General features: G+C 38.7%; 2 protein-coding genes across 6 annotated transcripts in view; one reads left to right on the top strand and one right to left on the bottom strand.

Moving 5' to 3' along the window:
• KIAA0825 (KIAA0825 ortholog) overlaps positions 1 to 12,439 on the bottom strand; it is a 252,971-nt gene extending 240,532 nt beyond the window's left edge. For 2 of the 4 annotated variants that reach the window (XM_075739321.1, XM_075739324.1), the window contains exons 1-3: positions 12,319 to 12,439; positions 11,730 to 11,829; positions 1,623 to 1,715 (exon numbers count right to left, since the gene is read on the bottom strand). The gene's annotated coding sequence lies outside the window, so the exon portion shown is untranslated. Of the gene's footprint in view, positions 1 to 1,622; positions 1,716 to 11,729; positions 11,833 to 12,318 lie in introns of all 4 variants that reach the window. The other 2 variants (XM_075739322.1, XM_075739323.1) reach the window with 2 other exon arrangements.
• Positions 12,038 to 18,374, top strand: part of SLF1 (SMC5/6 complex localization factor 1) — a 38,359-nt gene continuing 32,022 nt past the window's right edge. Inside the window, exons 1-5 of one of the 2 annotated variants that reach the window (XM_075739326.1) lie at positions 12,038 to 12,278; positions 13,053 to 13,166; positions 13,325 to 13,400; positions 15,748 to 15,991; positions 18,197 to 18,359. In XM_075739326.1, coding sequence (XP_075595441.1) covers positions 13,053 to 13,166; positions 13,325 to 13,400; positions 15,748 to 15,991; positions 18,197 to 18,359 — 597 coding nt within the window. In that variant the 5' untranslated portion in view covers positions 12,038 to 12,278. The remainder of the gene's footprint in view (positions 12,279 to 13,052; positions 13,167 to 13,324; positions 13,401 to 15,747; positions 15,992 to 18,196; positions 18,360 to 18,374) is intronic. The other variant, XM_075739325.1, reaches the window with a different exon arrangement.

The raw sequence follows: 18,374 nt of genomic DNA, 5'->3' as shown, positions 1-18,374 counted from the left end.
TTTCGAGGGTCACATTAACATTTTAGCAAATTTCTTTTTCCGTATATTAATTTTGTAACATTTTACAACTTTTGTAAAGTTAAATAAACCATGTAAGATTCCAGCTGGAAACTTACATTACAATCAAATTTTTAAGGTTCAGTCTATATATTTTTTAATTTAACTGTCCCAAACTGAATATGGTAACAACTCTACCAGAATAGCCTTCAGAAGCATGAGTCATGACCAAATCTATTTTTATGTAAGAGTTCTATGGTGAACCTTGGAGTTTCCACTCCATTCTATTAATCTGTAAGACACATTACGCTTGTTGTGACCCAGCCAACAGCAGGTGGTCCCAACCCAAGATTCCCTTCACTGATACACCACCAGTAAACAGCGTGGAAGATGTTACAAGTGCAAACAAAATATCCAATGAGAAAAGTGATTAATAGTATGTATTCTGAGTAATGAAGAAAGAGTTCAGGGATACAAGAGAGAGGGAGCATTTACTGAAACAACATATTTTTCCTAGATAAGCTGGTAATAACTGACACCACAATATCCTGCCTGATGTTAATCTTTGGAGCTGGACATTATTCAGAAACTTTAAGTTTGTTCCAAATAAGAGAATCAAAAGCTTATTGCTTTGCAAGTGTGTATCATGGAGTACCATTGAACCAATAGTGTGATTTTTAATATCAAGGCAGACTGGAATGATTCTTCCATTGTTTTCTTCTATCACAGTGTGCACCAGGGATAAGAACCAAGTGGGCTGTATTCCCCACCACCTGCTCCATCTGCGTTACCTGATATAACTCACATGGTCCCGGTCAAATGACATGTCAAGAACCAAAAACATTGTAGAGCCTACTATTCGTATTTCAAATAATTCGCTTTTTTATCTGTACTACTGGATAATATAGCTCCCTAAATCACTTTTTCTTGGAATGATTTCGAATTTTTATTCAAGTTAGACTTTCGTGCGATTGTGCACTAATGGCAATGCACTAAAAAGAGTGGAGAGAAATAGATTGTCTGAATTTCTTTCCTCAGTACAATCAGCTTGAGAGATAGGCTGCATTTTCTATCTCTTTCTTCACAGGCTCAAGAGAGGTTATTAGAGTTTCTGTACATTACAGAACAGACTGTATTCTGCTCCTAATGTAATAGATATTAGGGACTGCACGTAAGTAAATGCTGCAAATTACAATACGCATTTCAAAAACAGTGCTCTAAATTAGCTTCTACAATAACCATGTAAGTCCTTACTACAAAGAGATACCTTATTCAGACTTCTTACAAAATTACATTAATCCAAAGTTAATACCTATCCATTTCTTAATAGTTAGAACAGCTAGTCATTTTTTATAGCTATTGTAAAGAGATAAGAATTTATAAAATGGCTAATCCAAATAAAGCTTGCTTAGAACTATTTAAAACCTCCTAAATGTAAATGTAGCATCTCCTACATTTTCTCCAATCAATAAAAATTCATATATATTTTTGATTAGTAGCAACAAGCACTTTGCTATAAACATCACAGGTCTCATCATCTAACAACACAGAATTTTTTAAGCCTTTATAGTGTATAGCAAGTCCATTTCAGAACATATCAATATACAATTTACATAAATACATACCGTCAGACAGTATGTTCTCTCTGTAACTTAAATCTTCTTGGTTTCAGTTTTAGGGACTATGCACAATATTCAGTTAATAGTTCATCAGTGATCCTATGTAAAAAGAAGGCAGTAAAATTACTAGTAGGTAGTATTTCAGGAACTAACACTTTCACAGATAAAAATCATAATTGGTATTGTATAAATACAATAAGACAGTACGCTTCTTAATTCCAACTGGTAAATAATAGTCCAAGTTCAAAATGTTAAAAATAAAAGTTTTAACTTTAGGAGCCTCCATTTCTGTTGATACTTGTTATACAAACCATAGTGCTACACAGCACTTGATTTCATTGTTCCAAAGGTATAAAACCAATGGAGGGAAGATATGTACAGGATGGGAAATTAGAAGGCCACAGAATCTGTCAAAACAGCATATGGCAGCTCTAAGAAATGCTTAGCCAAGGTCCACATAGCACAGTAGTTTCATTGAGAATAATCTACTTTGTGGTCACCCACTTGTAGAACAAGCAACTTAGAAAACAGAAGCCATAGAAGTTTGAGATTAATATTTCATACATAAAGGGGGCTTACAAGCAAGATGGGAAGAGACATTTCACTAGGGCCTGTAGTGACAGGGCAAGGGGCAATGGTTTTAAACTAAAACAGGGTAGACTTAGGTTAGATAGTAAGAAGAAATTCTTTACAATGAGGGTGCTGAGGCCCTGGCAGAGGGTGCCCAGAGAAGCTGTGGCTGCCCCTGGCTCCCTGGCAGTGTTCAAGGCCAGGTTGGATGGGGCTTTGGGCAACCTGGGCTAGTGGAGGGTGTGCCTGCCCATGGCAGGGGTGGCACTGGATGGGCTGTGAGGTCCCTGCCCACCCAAACCAGGCTGGGATTCTGGGATTGTATTAAAAGGACTCAAGATTGACTGCTGCAGTCAGTAGTCATTGTGTATAATTAATCAAATCAGGTAGCTAAAAACTAGCTCAGCAAAAACATCCTACCATCCTTCTGTACCAGCCACTTACCCTGTACAAGCCCATTTATGCCTGTTTACCAGGCAGCTGTATGAACACTGATGGTGGCATAGCGTAGGTGACTGCAGTGAGCGGCTGTTGCAGGCCTCCCCACTTGGCAGCAGTGCCAGTTTATGGTAGATTAAATTGACAAAACTATGATGAAAATTATAGATTGCATGCATTAGACTTACAGACCTTGAGAAATTGTATCTACAGAGGAACTGAAAGGATTTTTACACATGCGCGCTAACATACCTGAATACAAAGTTCCATGCTTAACAGCAACAAAATGGGAAAGCATATGTAAGAGATAACAGGAGCTATCCTGTTCACCTGTTTTTGTTTCACAACATTTTAAGTAATTAAAAACATATTTACAAGGCTTTCTACATGTATTAAACTCTTGTTTTATTCAGTACTGTTTATTAAAAAGAAAGTGGTTCTTTATGTGGAAAATAATTAGGAACTCAGCACTTTCCAGGATTTTAGCAAAAGTACCCCAGGATTAAAGTTCCTATAACTCAGAAGTTCTGTAGAAGAATCAGCAAAGACAAGAGCAAGGAAGTTTAAAAGAACCGCATGTAAGTTTGATAATGGGATAGTCCCTGTTCTTTGCCCAGTACTTTCACATCTGTATTTTAAATTAAGAACAAGGACAACAAAGCCTTTACTTTTCCCACTGCTTCTACTAGTTTTCTGAAAACAGAGGCTATGCAAAAAACTATATAAAAAATGACAGTAAGGTTGTAACTCCAGCTCACAAAAGCCAAGAAATTTAAAGTTAGTCTGACATTCAATCCTTAAATCATGCAATTGTGCTTCTTCTTTAAAAAGCAACAATGCAAGTTAATGACAAGTTGTCAGCCCTAACTTTGAATTGCCTGAAGTTTGTCATTTGGTGTTTGTGTCACAACCTTAATGTTATTTAAATGTAGTTTTTAGTATCTATTATTTAAAAAGGTCTACTTTACGACAGCAAAAAGCTTTGATGGAATAAACCTCAAAGTACACTGTAGTGCTGGTATGCCACTTCATTAGAAGTAGTGCATAAAACATATGCTGTTGACAAATCTAATTCATTAGAGGTGAGATAGATGCACTTTAAAACAACTGGATGGCATCATTATCTACAGTTCCTTTTATAAATTATTCTTCTTTTCCCTTTTGACTGAACTTGCCTGTGTTCCCTCTCCAGACTGTGAATGTTTTTGCCTTAAAATTCAATACCTTCAACATGTTTGGACAAGTTAAATAAGTAGCGTATTTGCTAAAACTGAAATTGTAAGCAGAAACATTCACACTGATTATTTCACCTATATTACCTAATGAGAAATAAAATTAAGTAACAATGTATAGTTTCAGCTTTATCAAACATAAAATTTAAAAATTAAGAGAAAAGGAAACAACAAAATACAACAGAGCAACATTCTGGCAGCATTTTGCATTGCTATTCAGATGACTTGGATTTAGTATCAAATTGAATTCTGCAAGAGAGAAGATCAGGCACATCACACAGCTGACAGCTAGCTGACATATTTAGTTATAAAAGGAAGAATTGCTAACTATATTACTCAGACTTTTAGGTAGAGACCAATATTGGTATAGGAACTAAAGGCTATAAAAAGGTCCATAAATAAAGTTAAGCTGGCATTTGAAGCATGGCCCATCAGAGTGGTGAATTCCTTGAGCAGCCTTCCAACAGATAAAAGATATATAACTAGTCAAAACCGGATCAAACTCCATCTTAGAATATCATTGCCTGTGAGAACATGAAAATTTTTCTCAGCCCAGTATGAATGAAGTCCTTCTAACACTGTGGTCTTCAAAACCCAAATTACAGTGCAGGAGCTTCACCAAACTGATGAAAAAATAAAGTGAAAAAGAATGCTTTTGATGACTAAATATAACAGATATGGTTAAATTCCACTAATCACGTATTCAGGAAAAATCTAAACTACACTGAATACAGGGAAACTGGGGAAAAAGTCAAAGATTCTTAATCAAGGACTCTTTCTGTAACATATTTTTCCATTTAATTCCTTATAAAGTGACCCAAATGTATCCATTAAAAAAAACATAGAAGGTTTTGCATAGACAGTATAATCATACTTCAATATGTCTATACTCTGTAAAGTATTTTGTAATGAATTAGCTGGATTAGGCAAGAATTTTGCCTTGTTCAGGAAAAGCCCGTGTATAGCACATAGTACCATCCTATATATTCCTATACAGACACATGTACACATACACATACACGTTTTTAACTAGATGTGGTGTCTCAGATTAATTCTATATTGTCTCTTGCAGAGATAAGCTCATTCCAGTATAACACTTACCCTGAAAATTTAAGAGGTGGACGTTTTGCTTAGAAAAAAATGGGCATATGAGTAACTAAAATATGGAAACACCTCTGAAAATAATTCACCAAGGTCTATTTTATGCCTACACAGATTGCAGCAAATCAGCTTCTGCAAGCAACTCTAAATGTTTAAACTAAAACCTGACAGATTAATTTACCATGTTTCAATCAGCATCTACCATTTACCTCAGAAGATTTACATCATGTATGTCCAATATGCTACACTTGCAATTCTCCTAATTAGTCTCCCCATTAATCCTCATCCTGCTTTTTCCGTTTTGTTCTCTCTCCTACCCTACTGTCTTTACAATCCCATGAGTGGAACAGTCATATTTGTTTAAGCCTTCTGCCATCAAAACATGGGAAGAGTTAGCTGCAGATGGACAAAAGTACGGTGGTATCTCCACTCCAGGAGATACACCTCAAAGGCCTCCTGTTCCCAGACTCCTTTAGCAACCTGAATTCAGAACCATTCCACTTACAACATTCTTATTACTGAAAAGATCCATATCCTATTGACTGCTGCCACTAGCAACTCTTCTTTTAATTTCTTAGATTCTGTGAAGGGGGCTTCTGTTTACCTCTAAAAAACAGGGAAGGAAGACTTTGTGTACCTAAATTCTACTCCGGTCTGCCTAATAAATCTTTGAGGATGCTGCTGGGAGTGGGGAGGCGGGAAAAGGAAAGGAACAGGGCTGGAATCCTTAGAGAATTTATGCTTCTATAGAAGAGCCCATAATGCCTTCCCAAAGCAAGCTCGTGCTGCCCAACATTTCCTGGAAAGATATTCTGTTCCCAGTCAGGGATTTCAGTCCTGCTCTTACTTCAGCCCTTACTGATGATCTTTATGAGCAATAACACTGCTAACCATACAGCCCTTCTGTCAATAGTGGCACTCCAGATGGGAGAAGCCGCTGACAGCAAAAACCTTCTACACTAATAAATGTCATTGCTTCATTGGGAAAGTGGAAGAAAAGATGGAGAGAATTTATCTATGTCATTGCTTCAAAGGAAGTCTTTTATTCTTCCATGCATAAGTGACTGCCAAAGCACCCCTTCTGCAAAAGATCCAGCCACTTTTTCTGCAATCCTTAGGTTATTTTCAGGAAGCTTTTTGGAGGGCATCACCAATCCTTATAAAGCTCCTGGGACTACAGATCACAAAAGGACATTGCTGTCCCTTTCCTTGAGACATTTCCCTCATAGCATAGAGTGGTATCACTGGATGGGAGAACGACTTAGATGTCTTATATCTGGGTACATCAAACCCAAGAAGAACGACACAGTAATGCGCACAATAACAAAACTCCACTCCTCTTAATCCACAAGTGTGATGGGAAACTGTCAGTCAGTAAGCAAAATTTCTTGTTCGTCCAAATGAATTCTTCACAAGGCTCGGTGAGAAAAATAAAAATTATGGATGTTCAGCTTATTTTGTATTGGAACATACCTCAAAGCCTACCTGAAGAGAAACCCACTTTTCTATGGCAATAGGTTACCACATTAATATGATCTATTTTTTTGCTATTACTCTGACAGTTAATGTTGGATTTATTCTTTGGTAAATGCTGTCTGCTTTTTGAATCTAGTAGAGCATGATTTCTGATAAAATAAAAAAAATTCAAAACACCAATGAACACTTTATTTTAGTACTGAATGCTTCTACTGCAATTTTCATGAAACACTAAAGAGATGCTGATATCCCAGGGTAAGCTCACCTTCCACCATGACCTGGAATTCTTAGGGATGGCTGACAAACAAAGCTGTAAGAATACAATAATCATCTGCAAGATCTGATGATGACAGGGGTTCCACCTCAATTTAAGGGAACACTGAACAGTTACAAGGAACTGCTATGATACTCTTTCAACCTCGCCTTAAGTACCAAATCTATGTCATCAGACATGTGACATTGTATGTCACAATTTTATATAATCTTGCAGTTATATATTGACAAAATACATAGAACTATAATATGCTGTAGGATATTCTGATACTGGCTTGCTCTTGTTGTACCTTCATTATCCTCCCTATTACAATTTATTGCCATACTTTCTCCTAACTTCTTGTAGTAGTTTTCTATTTTCTAATTTAGTAGTTTTCTACTTCTCTCCTTCCATTCACAACCATCTACACCTTTTGCCTGCCCTCTGTACCAACGTCATGTACAGCAAACAGCAGAGAAGGTAAAAAGTGTACATGCAACACGTTACCCCACTGGTTACATCATATCTAACTTCATTTTCTAATGTCTGGGAGTCAAGGTTCATGTTTATCAGCATCAGTCATGCTATTGGCAGTTGCCTAATAAGAAATAAAACGGGGGAGAAAGGGGGGTTATTGCAGAGAAGAATCCGTTCTGGAATATTCTGAGTATATACATTGCTATTTAACAACATACAATTACTAAGAAAAATGTGTAATTTCTGCTACTGTTATACACATTCACCATTCTGACTGCAGTTACTTACAGAAGAATAGCACACAAAAGACAAAGAAAATGCATTTTAAAACATACCCAAAAAATAAAATATAAAGCTACAAACACAATCTGAATTAGCTTATGCAGATTCTCAAAAAAAAAAAAAGTGAAAGGACTTTGATGAAGGAAAACTTGCTGATCACATCAGAATGGATCTCCTACGTATGAGAAAATATTAGAAGGTCAGAGGGGGAATTAGGTCAATTAAGTATTCCAGGCAGGTACATCCGATTTAGGTCAGGGCAGGAGAACAGTAATATGATTAAGAAAGAAGGCCCAAGCAGCCGGGGACTAACGCGTGTCAGGCAAAGACAACTTGAACTTTATGTGGTAGGAAAGGTAAGTATTAAATGCAAAATGAAACCATTTCACTACCAATATTTTAAAAGAAAGAACAAAGAAACAAACAAAACCTTTTTCGAAGTCATGAGTGACTGAAAGTGCACTAATGAAGTGCAGTTCACTAACTCATTAATGAGTGAACTAATACACATAAAATATACAGCTTGGCATCATTTACAGAAGAGTTATTGAACAAAATGCTGAACACCGTCCCTAAGTGTCCCTCAACACTGATTCATTAACATACATTAATGGAATGTGAGTTGGCAGAAGGGCAGATAAATGCAAGGATATAGAAGACAGGCTGAGCTTACAACGATCAGAAAAAGAAATTTTCTATGTAAGAAAAACAGTTACACAGAAGAAACACAAATTATACCTCCTGAAAAGACCATGAAGATGTTTTTAAACAGAAGTACAAAGTTAGGATAACTGAGAGTTTACATAGTAAGGGTGGAAGAAAAGCAACAATTTTCACAATGCTTGTTCTGCCATTCCTATATTCATCAGCTCATGAAAGAAACTACAGGTACTTTATAGAAGAACAATTATTATTAAGAATTTATTCTAGATTCTGTGGATTTATGTTTATATTATTTCTAATTCTTGTAATCTGTTATCATTATAGAAGAAAATTTTAATTCCTTCACTGTTTCGAAAAAGCCAGAGTCAGTGCTTTGTACTGAAGACAGACTTACAAAATGGCCTTAAAACAGGGCACAAAGTTAGATTTTTCTCCACTTGAAGGCAGTGTTCAGACACTTCACACTATTTTAGCTTTTATGACTGACTTTTCAGTATAGCTTCTGTGTTTTTTTACAAAGCTGTGATTACTAAATGTTTGATAAAAATTTGCGTATGGCATTGTGATTTTTGTTTTGTTAAATAATACTGCTTAAACATGTATACATACCTTATGTTGAGGCAACAGAAGAAAAAATCTCTAATGAACAATTTTTTAAACTCTGAAATAGTTAATCAGTTGATTGACAAAATTATTTGCATAATGGCAAATATTTTAAGCACACAATGCAAAGTGTCTTCCAGTAGATAAAAAAAATCTGTCAGATCATATTTCACAATGGAAGAGATGTTTATGCATGGATTGTATCACTATCACAACTACTTCAAGAAATTACATATAATTTTCAAAGTAGAAAGTCAAAAGGCTAGTGAGGGACTAAAAATGCAAAACAACCCACCCCAAACCCAAACTCTAAGTTACAAAGTGAAGGATAAATGGTTGGGGCTTGCACAAACAGGTTGAGATTTAAAGACAAGGTTCAACAGTGACCACATGGATCACAGCAATACCAATGAGGCCTGACAACTGCACATATTATATGAAGTAAAATAGCTATCTGTGCAAAAATGTAAAAAGTGAAATTTCAAGGCGGTAATACAATTATTTGTAGAAGATAAAGGAAACAAAAAGCATGAAGTAGAAAGGTAGAACAGTGGAATGAAAATGAAATTTCTCCCTTTCTTTGCCTCTATGAAAATAAAATTAAGAAAGAAGCAGTTACATAAGTCCAAAAGAGGTGGGCACCTGAAACACTGTAAGTAAACTCTTTTTGTGAAAGAGTAAAAGGAAACGTATTTCTCTGATCTTGGCTTCCTAAAGGACTGAGGACATGGGAGCTGTACAGCCATTCTTGATAGTCATTAAAATGTCAATAGAAATTTTATAAGTGAAATGCCATTTGTGGGGCACTGAAAATCACTTCTGAATTTTTATAGAAGGTAAGACATATACTGTAGAAGAGAAAGTGGAAAAATGGATACCCATCTAAAATGCAGTGATAAACAGCTTAAATATAGTTTATAATGTAGTTTGTAATACTGAGCAACTGAACCATATATTTGACAAACACATCAAAAGAACAAAGAAACCCAAGGTACTGAAAATTATGCCAATTAAAAAGACTGCTTCCTAGACCTATAAGACCTAATATTAACCCCTGTAAATGAGAAAGAACCATAATGAATTAAGAGATATCTAGCTACGATAATGAGATCACAACAAGGATGGAAAAGAATAAAATATTTTAGGCTTATTATGAAAAATTGATAGAGAGAATAAGTGAAATCCCAACTTATCAGATGTCATTAAAATGAAGGTAAAAACATGTTCTCAATTTCTTAAAGCTATACTTCAGTGACAATGTATTTTAAAGTTAAATGTTTGAGGTCTCAGTTATTTTGATTCCACATCTTTTATATGCCAGAGACAAGGAAAACCAAACAAAAACCCTAGAAAATATTTAATTCTCAAAGGTAACAAATGGTCATCATATAAGTATGCAACTTCTAAGTATGCAAATTCTTTGCTAGTAGCTAGTTTACAGTCTTGTGTGCTGAAAGTTATGGTACTATATGCTGAAGACTTCTCCAGCATGTTAAGAGCCTGTTAAGAGCCTTGTGGGGTAAACCTGCTATTAGTGACTTAGTAGTTAGTAGCAGTTAATAAGAATCAAATTGTTAACTTTAATAAATATTAATCCAAACATTTATTTCAGCTTTACCAAAGCAAATACACTCAGAATTATTCATATAAACTGTGTTTCTAGTTTTTAAAAAAGATAAAGTTTGACCACGAAAAGAAAATATTTAGGGACAATAGATTAAGTGTGGTCTAAACTTTAGATTACATTTTATAAAACAAACAGTTTTCAGATTTTCTGCACTCCTATTACAAGAATTAAAATTAATACCTTCATGGTGCTGACAATAGCAAAGGTGTAAAGGTGCAACAGGTACAATATAGAAAATGCAACTAATCTTCACTGTCAATCAAGAAACGCAAGCAATAAATACAGCTGTTTAACACTGAATATTCAAGTAGATGTTTAAATTTTACAGTGCCACTTATATCAAAAACTAATGACAGAGGTTGTTGATGGCTAATTCCTCATGCTTGTGTACCGAAATATAGCTGCAATGTTAAGGAAACAGAAGATAGGAAAAACTTCAGTAAGCATTAAGGGTACGAGAATACCTTATGAACAGCAGCGCAAAACTCATCTGAGCCCCAGCAGAACTATTTTTCCATTTTGATATTTGGGAAACTCAGAAAAACCAAGTGTCCAATAAGCTGGAAATCTTAGATGTCTGAAGCTAGGTGGTTTTGGTTTTCTTTCCACAGGATTACCTATGTTTTGTAGCACTGTTGAGTTCTAAGCATTGCTTCTATTGATCTAAGCTGCAGTGACAAATACTCAGCACTTGTGAAAGTTTTGCCGTATGTATCTCAGTCTACAGGTCTGAAATATGTAACTGCTACCTCACTGAGTACAAAATGATGTCCACTATTACATAAGAATTTTACAGAAGGGGAGAGTAGCAATTCAATCATCTTTTTTTTTGCTTGAATTGGGATGTGTGCCTTCTACTCTCCAAATGTATAAAAAAGGAATAAAAAAGAAAGCGTTCTACAAAGCTGATTTTATTCATCTTAAAGCACTAACAGATTTCTTGTGCATTGTCCATTTGGCGTATTACATGACACAGGAATCAACCCAAAACTCATACCCAAATACACAAGGGATCAAAATAAAGTTTCACAATCATAATCTTGGCATTTCTACATTCTAAATTGAGTGCTTGAGGTACAATCTGAGTATTATTTTGACTTTTTCATGTTGCTTTGCAATTTAAAAAAATCAAACACTGACTTCAGTAATGAAGAGTCAGTACCAACTTGATCAGCGGGGCAGGAATCTCTTCACCAAAATATGTGGCTCGATTATCTGGCTGTAGCAGCACCTGGTCATCTTCCCTGAGGATCAGCCATCATGTGGCACAAGAGATTTAGAAAGTTTCTCTGAGATACAGAGAAAAGGGTACCGAGGATCAGAAATCCCCGGTCCCTATCCTGACTCTCACAGCCTGTTTCAGGGGGGGAGACACTTCAACCTGAACCTACATCGAACTCCACCTGGTTCCTCTGTCAGCGTCCTCTGCTCAGCAAGGTCTCTTCCGTCTTCCAGCACACACCCCTACCAAACTGCTTTCCACTCTTAACTCTGCTGAGCAACAGAAATGGTGATTTTCCAGAGATTCCGAGGCGGCGCCGTCGTGCTTCCCCGCTCGGCTCTCCGCCACACGCCCCCGGCCTTCCGCCCGCCTCACCCCAGCCCGAGACCCGCTTCCCCTCGGCCTGAGGGCAGACCTGCCCCTCCCCTTCCCGCCCCGCGCAGAAGCGCAAAGCTGAGCCCGCAGCGCCGCTCCGGCGGGGCCGCCTCAGAGGGGCGCCGGCACCGCCCTCCCGCCGCGGGGGCGGGCACCCACCAGCCACTCGGCCCGTAGGCGCCGCCGCCGCCGCCCGGGGAGCCGCGGAACTGCGCAACACCCGGCGCTGCCGCGGCCGCCCCGCGGAGGGGAGGTGGAGGCGGCCGCGGGGAACCCGGGGCTCCGTGGCGGCTCGCAGCGGCACTCAGCGCTGTCCCGCTCGGCGCCGAGGCCCGGCCGCACGGTAAGGCGAGGGGAAGGGCAGCCCCGCCGGCGCCACTTACCCGGCCGGGCTCCCCCCGCGGCTCCGTGCCGACAGCCCCGGCGACCGCGGAGCGTCAGTGACAACGGGCCGGAACGGCCGCGCCGCCACATCCGGGGGCGGGGCGGGGGGAAGGCGGGAACGCGCGGGGTGTCGAACGCAGGGCGCAGCGCCCGGCCCGGCCCGGCCCGGCCCGAGGGAGAGAACGCGGCCGCCACGCCGCTCTCCCTCCCGCAGCCCCAATGGCCTGTGTACGTGAGCGCAGCGGGCTCCCCCCCGCCGCAGAGGGGCTGACGGATCCCTCCCCGCGGCCCCCGCCCAGGACCGGTGGCGAGCCCGCCGCACCTCCGTGGCTGTTTCGTGTGGGGCTCGCCCTGAGGGAGGGCGACTTCCTCTTCACGGAGGACGGTGGGAGCCCCCCCCCCCGCACCTGCCGGGGCCTGCTTGGCAGCGGGGCAGAGGCTTGGACGGCGCAGCCTCCCGCCCCCGGGCATGTGGGTTCCGCCGTGCCGCCCCGGGGGGCTCGGCCTGGTGCAGGCCGCTGTGCCGGGGGTCTCTGGCCTGCGCCGTTACCGGTGTCCTGCCTGGCAGGCGGTGATAGCTGCAAGGGCCGTGTGTCGCCGTCCGGTAGTGCTGATTACTCGTGGTGTGTTTCCCTCGGGAAACAAGTAGGAAGTGCTAGTAAGATCATGCAGGCAACGTTTCTCGATGCGTATTTTGTCTGTTAACGTTTTCTTTTCGTTTTTCTTTTAACAGATGGCAAGTGATGGCCAGAAACGGATAATCCAGTTAACTGGGTTTAAAAAAGGAGAGAAAAAGGCCCTAGTCGAATGGCTGTTCAAACTGGACTGTGTTTTTTTAGATACTAAGGTATTGTTCAGTAAAGTACCTGATGGTTAGAGCAGAAAGAAAAAATTCGAGTCTTAAAGTAAAGGACTGTGCAGTATTTTAGAGTTGAGTATAAATAGCCAAGGAAGTTAAACTGTTTCAAGTGATACAAGTGTGTTGTTTTGTTTTTGTTTTATTAGAAATACAGAAATTGTACACATCTTATAGCAAAAAAGCTATGCAAGAGTGAAAAGTTCTTAGCTGCCTGTGCTGCTGGTGAGTAAAAGGGTTGCTGTAAAATTTCATAGGTTTGTAACATAGGATTCGAAAGGACCCTTAAAAGGTTTCTCGTTACCTGTTTTTGTTTTGTAAATGAACTGTCTTATGAACCCTCATTCTTGTTCCATTACCTTGACTTTTAACATAGTATGATGTTCAAGTTCTGACGTACTTCTTTCTGCTTTAGAATTTTTCCTAAATGATATTCCTGCCATCTTCCTTTATTTGATTTGCATCTGTTCCCAAGCAGGAATTTTTGTTATATGTTAGTTAGATCATGAAGTCATATCCAGATGATATGGGCGCTTAAAAATGGATTGCTTAAAAAGGGGACAGAGAGAGTATGGGCACCTGTAGTCAGCATGGATTTTTGACACCAAATTCACACACAGCATTCACTGGTAGAGGTCACTGTCTGTAAGTTCCTGTGTATGCAGCAAGAGAAAATTCCAGGCTTTTGCCATCCTGACAGAAGCCTCTAGTCTTTCCTCTTGCTTTTCTTTTACCTCGGGCCTGATGCTCAAATCCCATACATAAGCAACCAAAAGGCTTTTAGAATGACAATTTTCTATTTTAATATTTCTTTATAGAGAGATTACCTGGGAGGATTTCACAATGAGTTTAGAAAATCTTGCCGAGTTAAGACATTTCACAATACCACTCTGTTAACTGGTTAAACATGATCTTTATTTTCTCTAGATTACCGAAGTGTTAAAGTAATTTTTTAGGATGCCTAATCTTAAATTTATAAGATAACAGACAGAAATAACTAAACGTAGATTAAGGGTAACAGAGATAAGTAAATTTCTTGATTTCATATGTGTACCTATGGGCCATATTAGCAGGCATTTTCAATCATCTGTCGCTGCTAGAATTTAGTGGTATGTGTGTATATATATATACACAGATGATTGCTTGTACTAATGTGAAATTCTGATTGCACTCTAATAAAAAATGAAATAGACCAAAAATTTCCATTGGGGAAACAATATTAAAATGCAGATAGATTTGTGGCATAGCACTTCATTTTACCTGTTATAAACCTTTGAGTTAACATTTTCTTACTTTTCGGGATTTAAAAAATCTGGAGATGTTTTCTTGAACTGAGTGGAAATGATATATGTACTGTCCACATGGCAATGCAGAACTGTCATGTTTCTATACTTGCAAATCTTCCCCAATACCATCTAGTACTTTTTAATCGTGGGAGAGCTGCTGTTTTTACATAATCATTGTTCTTTTCCTTGATGGCAGAGAGAATGTGTTCGTTCCTAGTGCAGTTTTTCCCAAGTAAGTGTAAAAGATCATGTTTAAACCCATTTAGAACTCCCTAGAGCTGAACAGAAACACTAACAAGAATGCCAGTCTTCATGGACTTCCTAGCTGACAGAAGTTTTGAGGTGGAAACTTTGAAATGAAAGTGATTTTAACATACAGGTTGTGCACAGCGTACCTTTTCCAGTCATAAGTCTACTGGTACCTATGCTAGGTTATGTAGAAGTACCATCTGTGCTCCTGCACTGAGACATTTTGCCAGTCAACCCTGCTGTTCTGTGAAACCAATTAGGTTCACACAATTCAAGTCAATTTCTCTTACAGTATCTTCTGTAGGTAGTGTTTCAATACAGGAGCAGGGTACTAACCACAGCTCTTGACCTGAACCTGTAAGAAGAGAGAGACAGAGAAAAAGGGGAAGATCATTACTTACAGTATCAAAAGCATACATGCGGAAGATGAAAGCAGAGAGGCGGAGGAGGTGGAGCCAAGGGATGAGAGAAAAGGATGTGAAAAGAAGAAAGAGGAAAGACAAAAGTCTAAACTGTATTCCCCTAATATTGGTATTCACTACACTTGCAGTGCAAGTAATATTAAGAAGGTATAAAAGAAACAGCTTACATGCTAAAGCCTTCGTTCCTCTTTTTAATCATTGGTGGTAAAACATTTTTTCAGTTTACTGCATTTTAGTACATTTGTAAAAGTGTCAAATGATATTAAAGGGTTAAGCAAGGTTTTGTGGAAGTCATAAGAATAAAATCTGGGAAGCTGAAAAAATCCATTTGCGGACTTTTGAGGAGATAGACAAGTATTTTATCTAGGAAGGGTAAAAAGGTACTTCATCATTAAAAGAAGACAAAACGATTTTCAGTGGCATTGTGAGATTTCCGATTCTAAAGTGTGAAGAGGAGAAGTCTTGTAGTAGGAAGAAGTTTTTAAAATGGTACTTATAATTGTAGCTTTTATTTGCACAAGAAAGGTTGAAGTTAATTTTATGTTAGATCTTCAGTTGATTGCCATTTGTCTGCACAAAAAATCTTTTGTGGTTGACAGTTCATTTGCTTTTTAGGAAAGTGGATACTAACTAAGGAGTACATAATTAATAGTGCCGAAAGTGGCAGATGGCTTGATGAAACAACGTACGAATGGGGATATGAAATTGAAAAAGACACCCATTATTCACCTCAAATGCAATCTGCACCTAAAAGATGGCGCGAAGAACTGACACACTCTAGTGCTCCAGGGGCCTTCCACAGATGGAAAGTTGTCCTCCTTGTTAAGGAAGGTGATAAACGAATGGCGTCTATTAGAAGGTAGGAGGATATGTCTTACAGCTTAAATAATGAACGATGGAACACTTATTGTATGGTTGAACACGTTTTTGTTCTTCCATCCCAGTTAATTTGGTCCATAATAACCTCCCGCTCTTCAAATTCTGAATTGTTTTCATTAATATCCTGCCATACTTATTATAATAAAATTACTTTAAATCTTTTACATCACTGCTTTTCTTTCTTTCTTTCTTTTAGTATCTTGTCAAAAATAACACACATTTGCATATGTTTGCATCTTAAATGAGCTGCTTACAGAAACTTTTTTCATGAGGCAAGATACATAGGCTTAAGTTTTTTATGGGTAATTGTCTAATTTGTGTGGATGTTACATTCAAATAATAGCTGCAACAGGATACTTTATTTCACTTGTGTGGGTGACCTGAGCCAGCTGTCAACTGTGTGTTAGGGATCCGGGCCACACTGTGACTGACCTGATAGTTTTTTTTGTGTCATATGTATTCAACAGCTTCTTGTAGTTCTGAAGACCTAATTTCTACTGTAACAGATGTTTCTGATGTGATGTAAATACAGATAGTTCAGAATGGAAAGGAGAAACGTATAAAGGAAAAACGGAGGAAAGGAAAACAACTGAAGTGCAGGAATTCTGGGAATTTTTTTTTTCCCCATACTCTTCCTTCACATTTGGATTCCATGGTTTATATACTACATTGAATCACACACAGAGCATGATAAGTAATGTTTGCTTCTGGTACAGTAAAAAACATCCTCTGACGCTCTTTTTAGTGCTGTGCACTCATTTCAGGAGCAGATCCTATCCTACTCTCCTCTGTTGAAATCCCGGTTAGTCAGGAGTACTTCTCTGGTCTGGGAGTGCCACAGATGCACAGGCATGAAGGGAAGTGCAGTTTGTCTGGTTGGTCGTGGTCCAGGGCTGCACATGCATCGCAGAATGCCTCTCCGTCTGCAGTTCATAAAGACAAAGTGAGGTGTAGCTGAAGTTACCAACCTCTGATTTTGCCAACCGAAGGCTTTCTAAGTATGCTATTTTCTTGGCTGAGCAGAAGAGTTTACTATCTGCTGTCTTGTAGAAGGATGCAGTCATTGTGTTACACTTGTGAAAAATGCTGGTTTTTTGTAAAAACTGCTTATGCAGATCTTTGTCATAACAGTATTGAAATGCCGTCTTGCACAACTCTGTTCGCAATAGAAGTAACCTTTAACAGGGACTACATCAGCAAGACAGTTGAACTGGGAGTTTTGTGGAAGGAATCTCTTTTTCCAGACTGTTTCCCATTCATCAATGTGGGCATCCTTTTACTCGGTCAGAAAACACTGAAAGGTAGATGTTTTTTGTCTCCAGCAAGTACTGTTTTCAGTCATAAAAGCCACTGTAGTTTTGGGGAAAGATTTATTTTTCTCTAATATTTACAACACTGTGCCTTTTTTTCCCCTTTCTGTGCTTTCCCTGCCTTTATTGTCTGGCTGTTGGATAGGTGTGTGAGATAAACATAATTTTCTTTTTACATACTTTTTCATCATTCTTTTTTACATAAAAACGCCACGTATATCCAGCACATCAAGAGACCTTATTTCTTCCACCTTTTTTTTTGTCTGGCATGCTTTCTAAAAGAGAGGGATAGTTGCAACAGTACAACTCTGGAAGTTGCCCCTGGGTGAACTTTTGCATGCAATGGTGGCCCAAAGACAAATCTGTTTTCTGCATATGACATTGGACAGAACCAAATGCTGTAAATGACTCCACAGTGCAGTCCAAAAGCGTATTTGCATTATGAAAATACCATGTTGTAGTTCAGAAAAGCAGTACACCGCTTTGCTATTTTTTTGCAGTAAACCACTTTGTTGTAAAACTTAATTGAAAGACCATTGTCATTGTGGGGGACATAATGCAATAAATTATAGCTGCTGTCATCGAATTTGATCTTTGAAAAAGTGCACAGGTAAAGTTTTCCATCAGTTATGTAGGAGATGTACATTGATTTTAATTAATTGTGTTAAATTGTGAAGAGAAGTATGTCTGGTTAAGTGCTTTACTTTTTTGAAGACTATTAAGCACCCTTTTATCCTCCTGATGGAGGCTGGGCAATGTCCTACATCTAGAACCCTTATTCTCTTGCACTTACATGCTTGTAGTTTGTGACTGATAATGTAGGTTTAGGCAGTATTAATATAATGCAGTAAATCTTTCCAAATGTGTTTGTTTAGAGTTCTTCAAGCTGGAAAGGCAACCATATGTTCATCTCAAAATGCAGAGCGCAATATAACCCATATATTCATCAACAATAATTTTTTTCCTATGCAAAACACAAAATGTCTGTCTGAGGCTCGATACTACCCTTGGCAATATCTAGGAGATTACCTTTTTGAGGTAAGTTAAAAAATG

The sequence above is a fragment of the Balearica regulorum genome, chromosome Z, assembly GCF_011004875.1.
Source record: "Balearica regulorum gibbericeps isolate bBalReg1 chromosome Z, bBalReg1.pri, whole genome shotgun sequence".
Lineage (NCBI taxonomy): Eukaryota > Metazoa > Chordata > Aves > Gruiformes > Gruidae > Balearica > Balearica regulorum.
The sequence above is the reverse complement of the archived record's forward strand: the minus strand, read 5'-3'. Positions and strand labels throughout refer to the sequence as shown.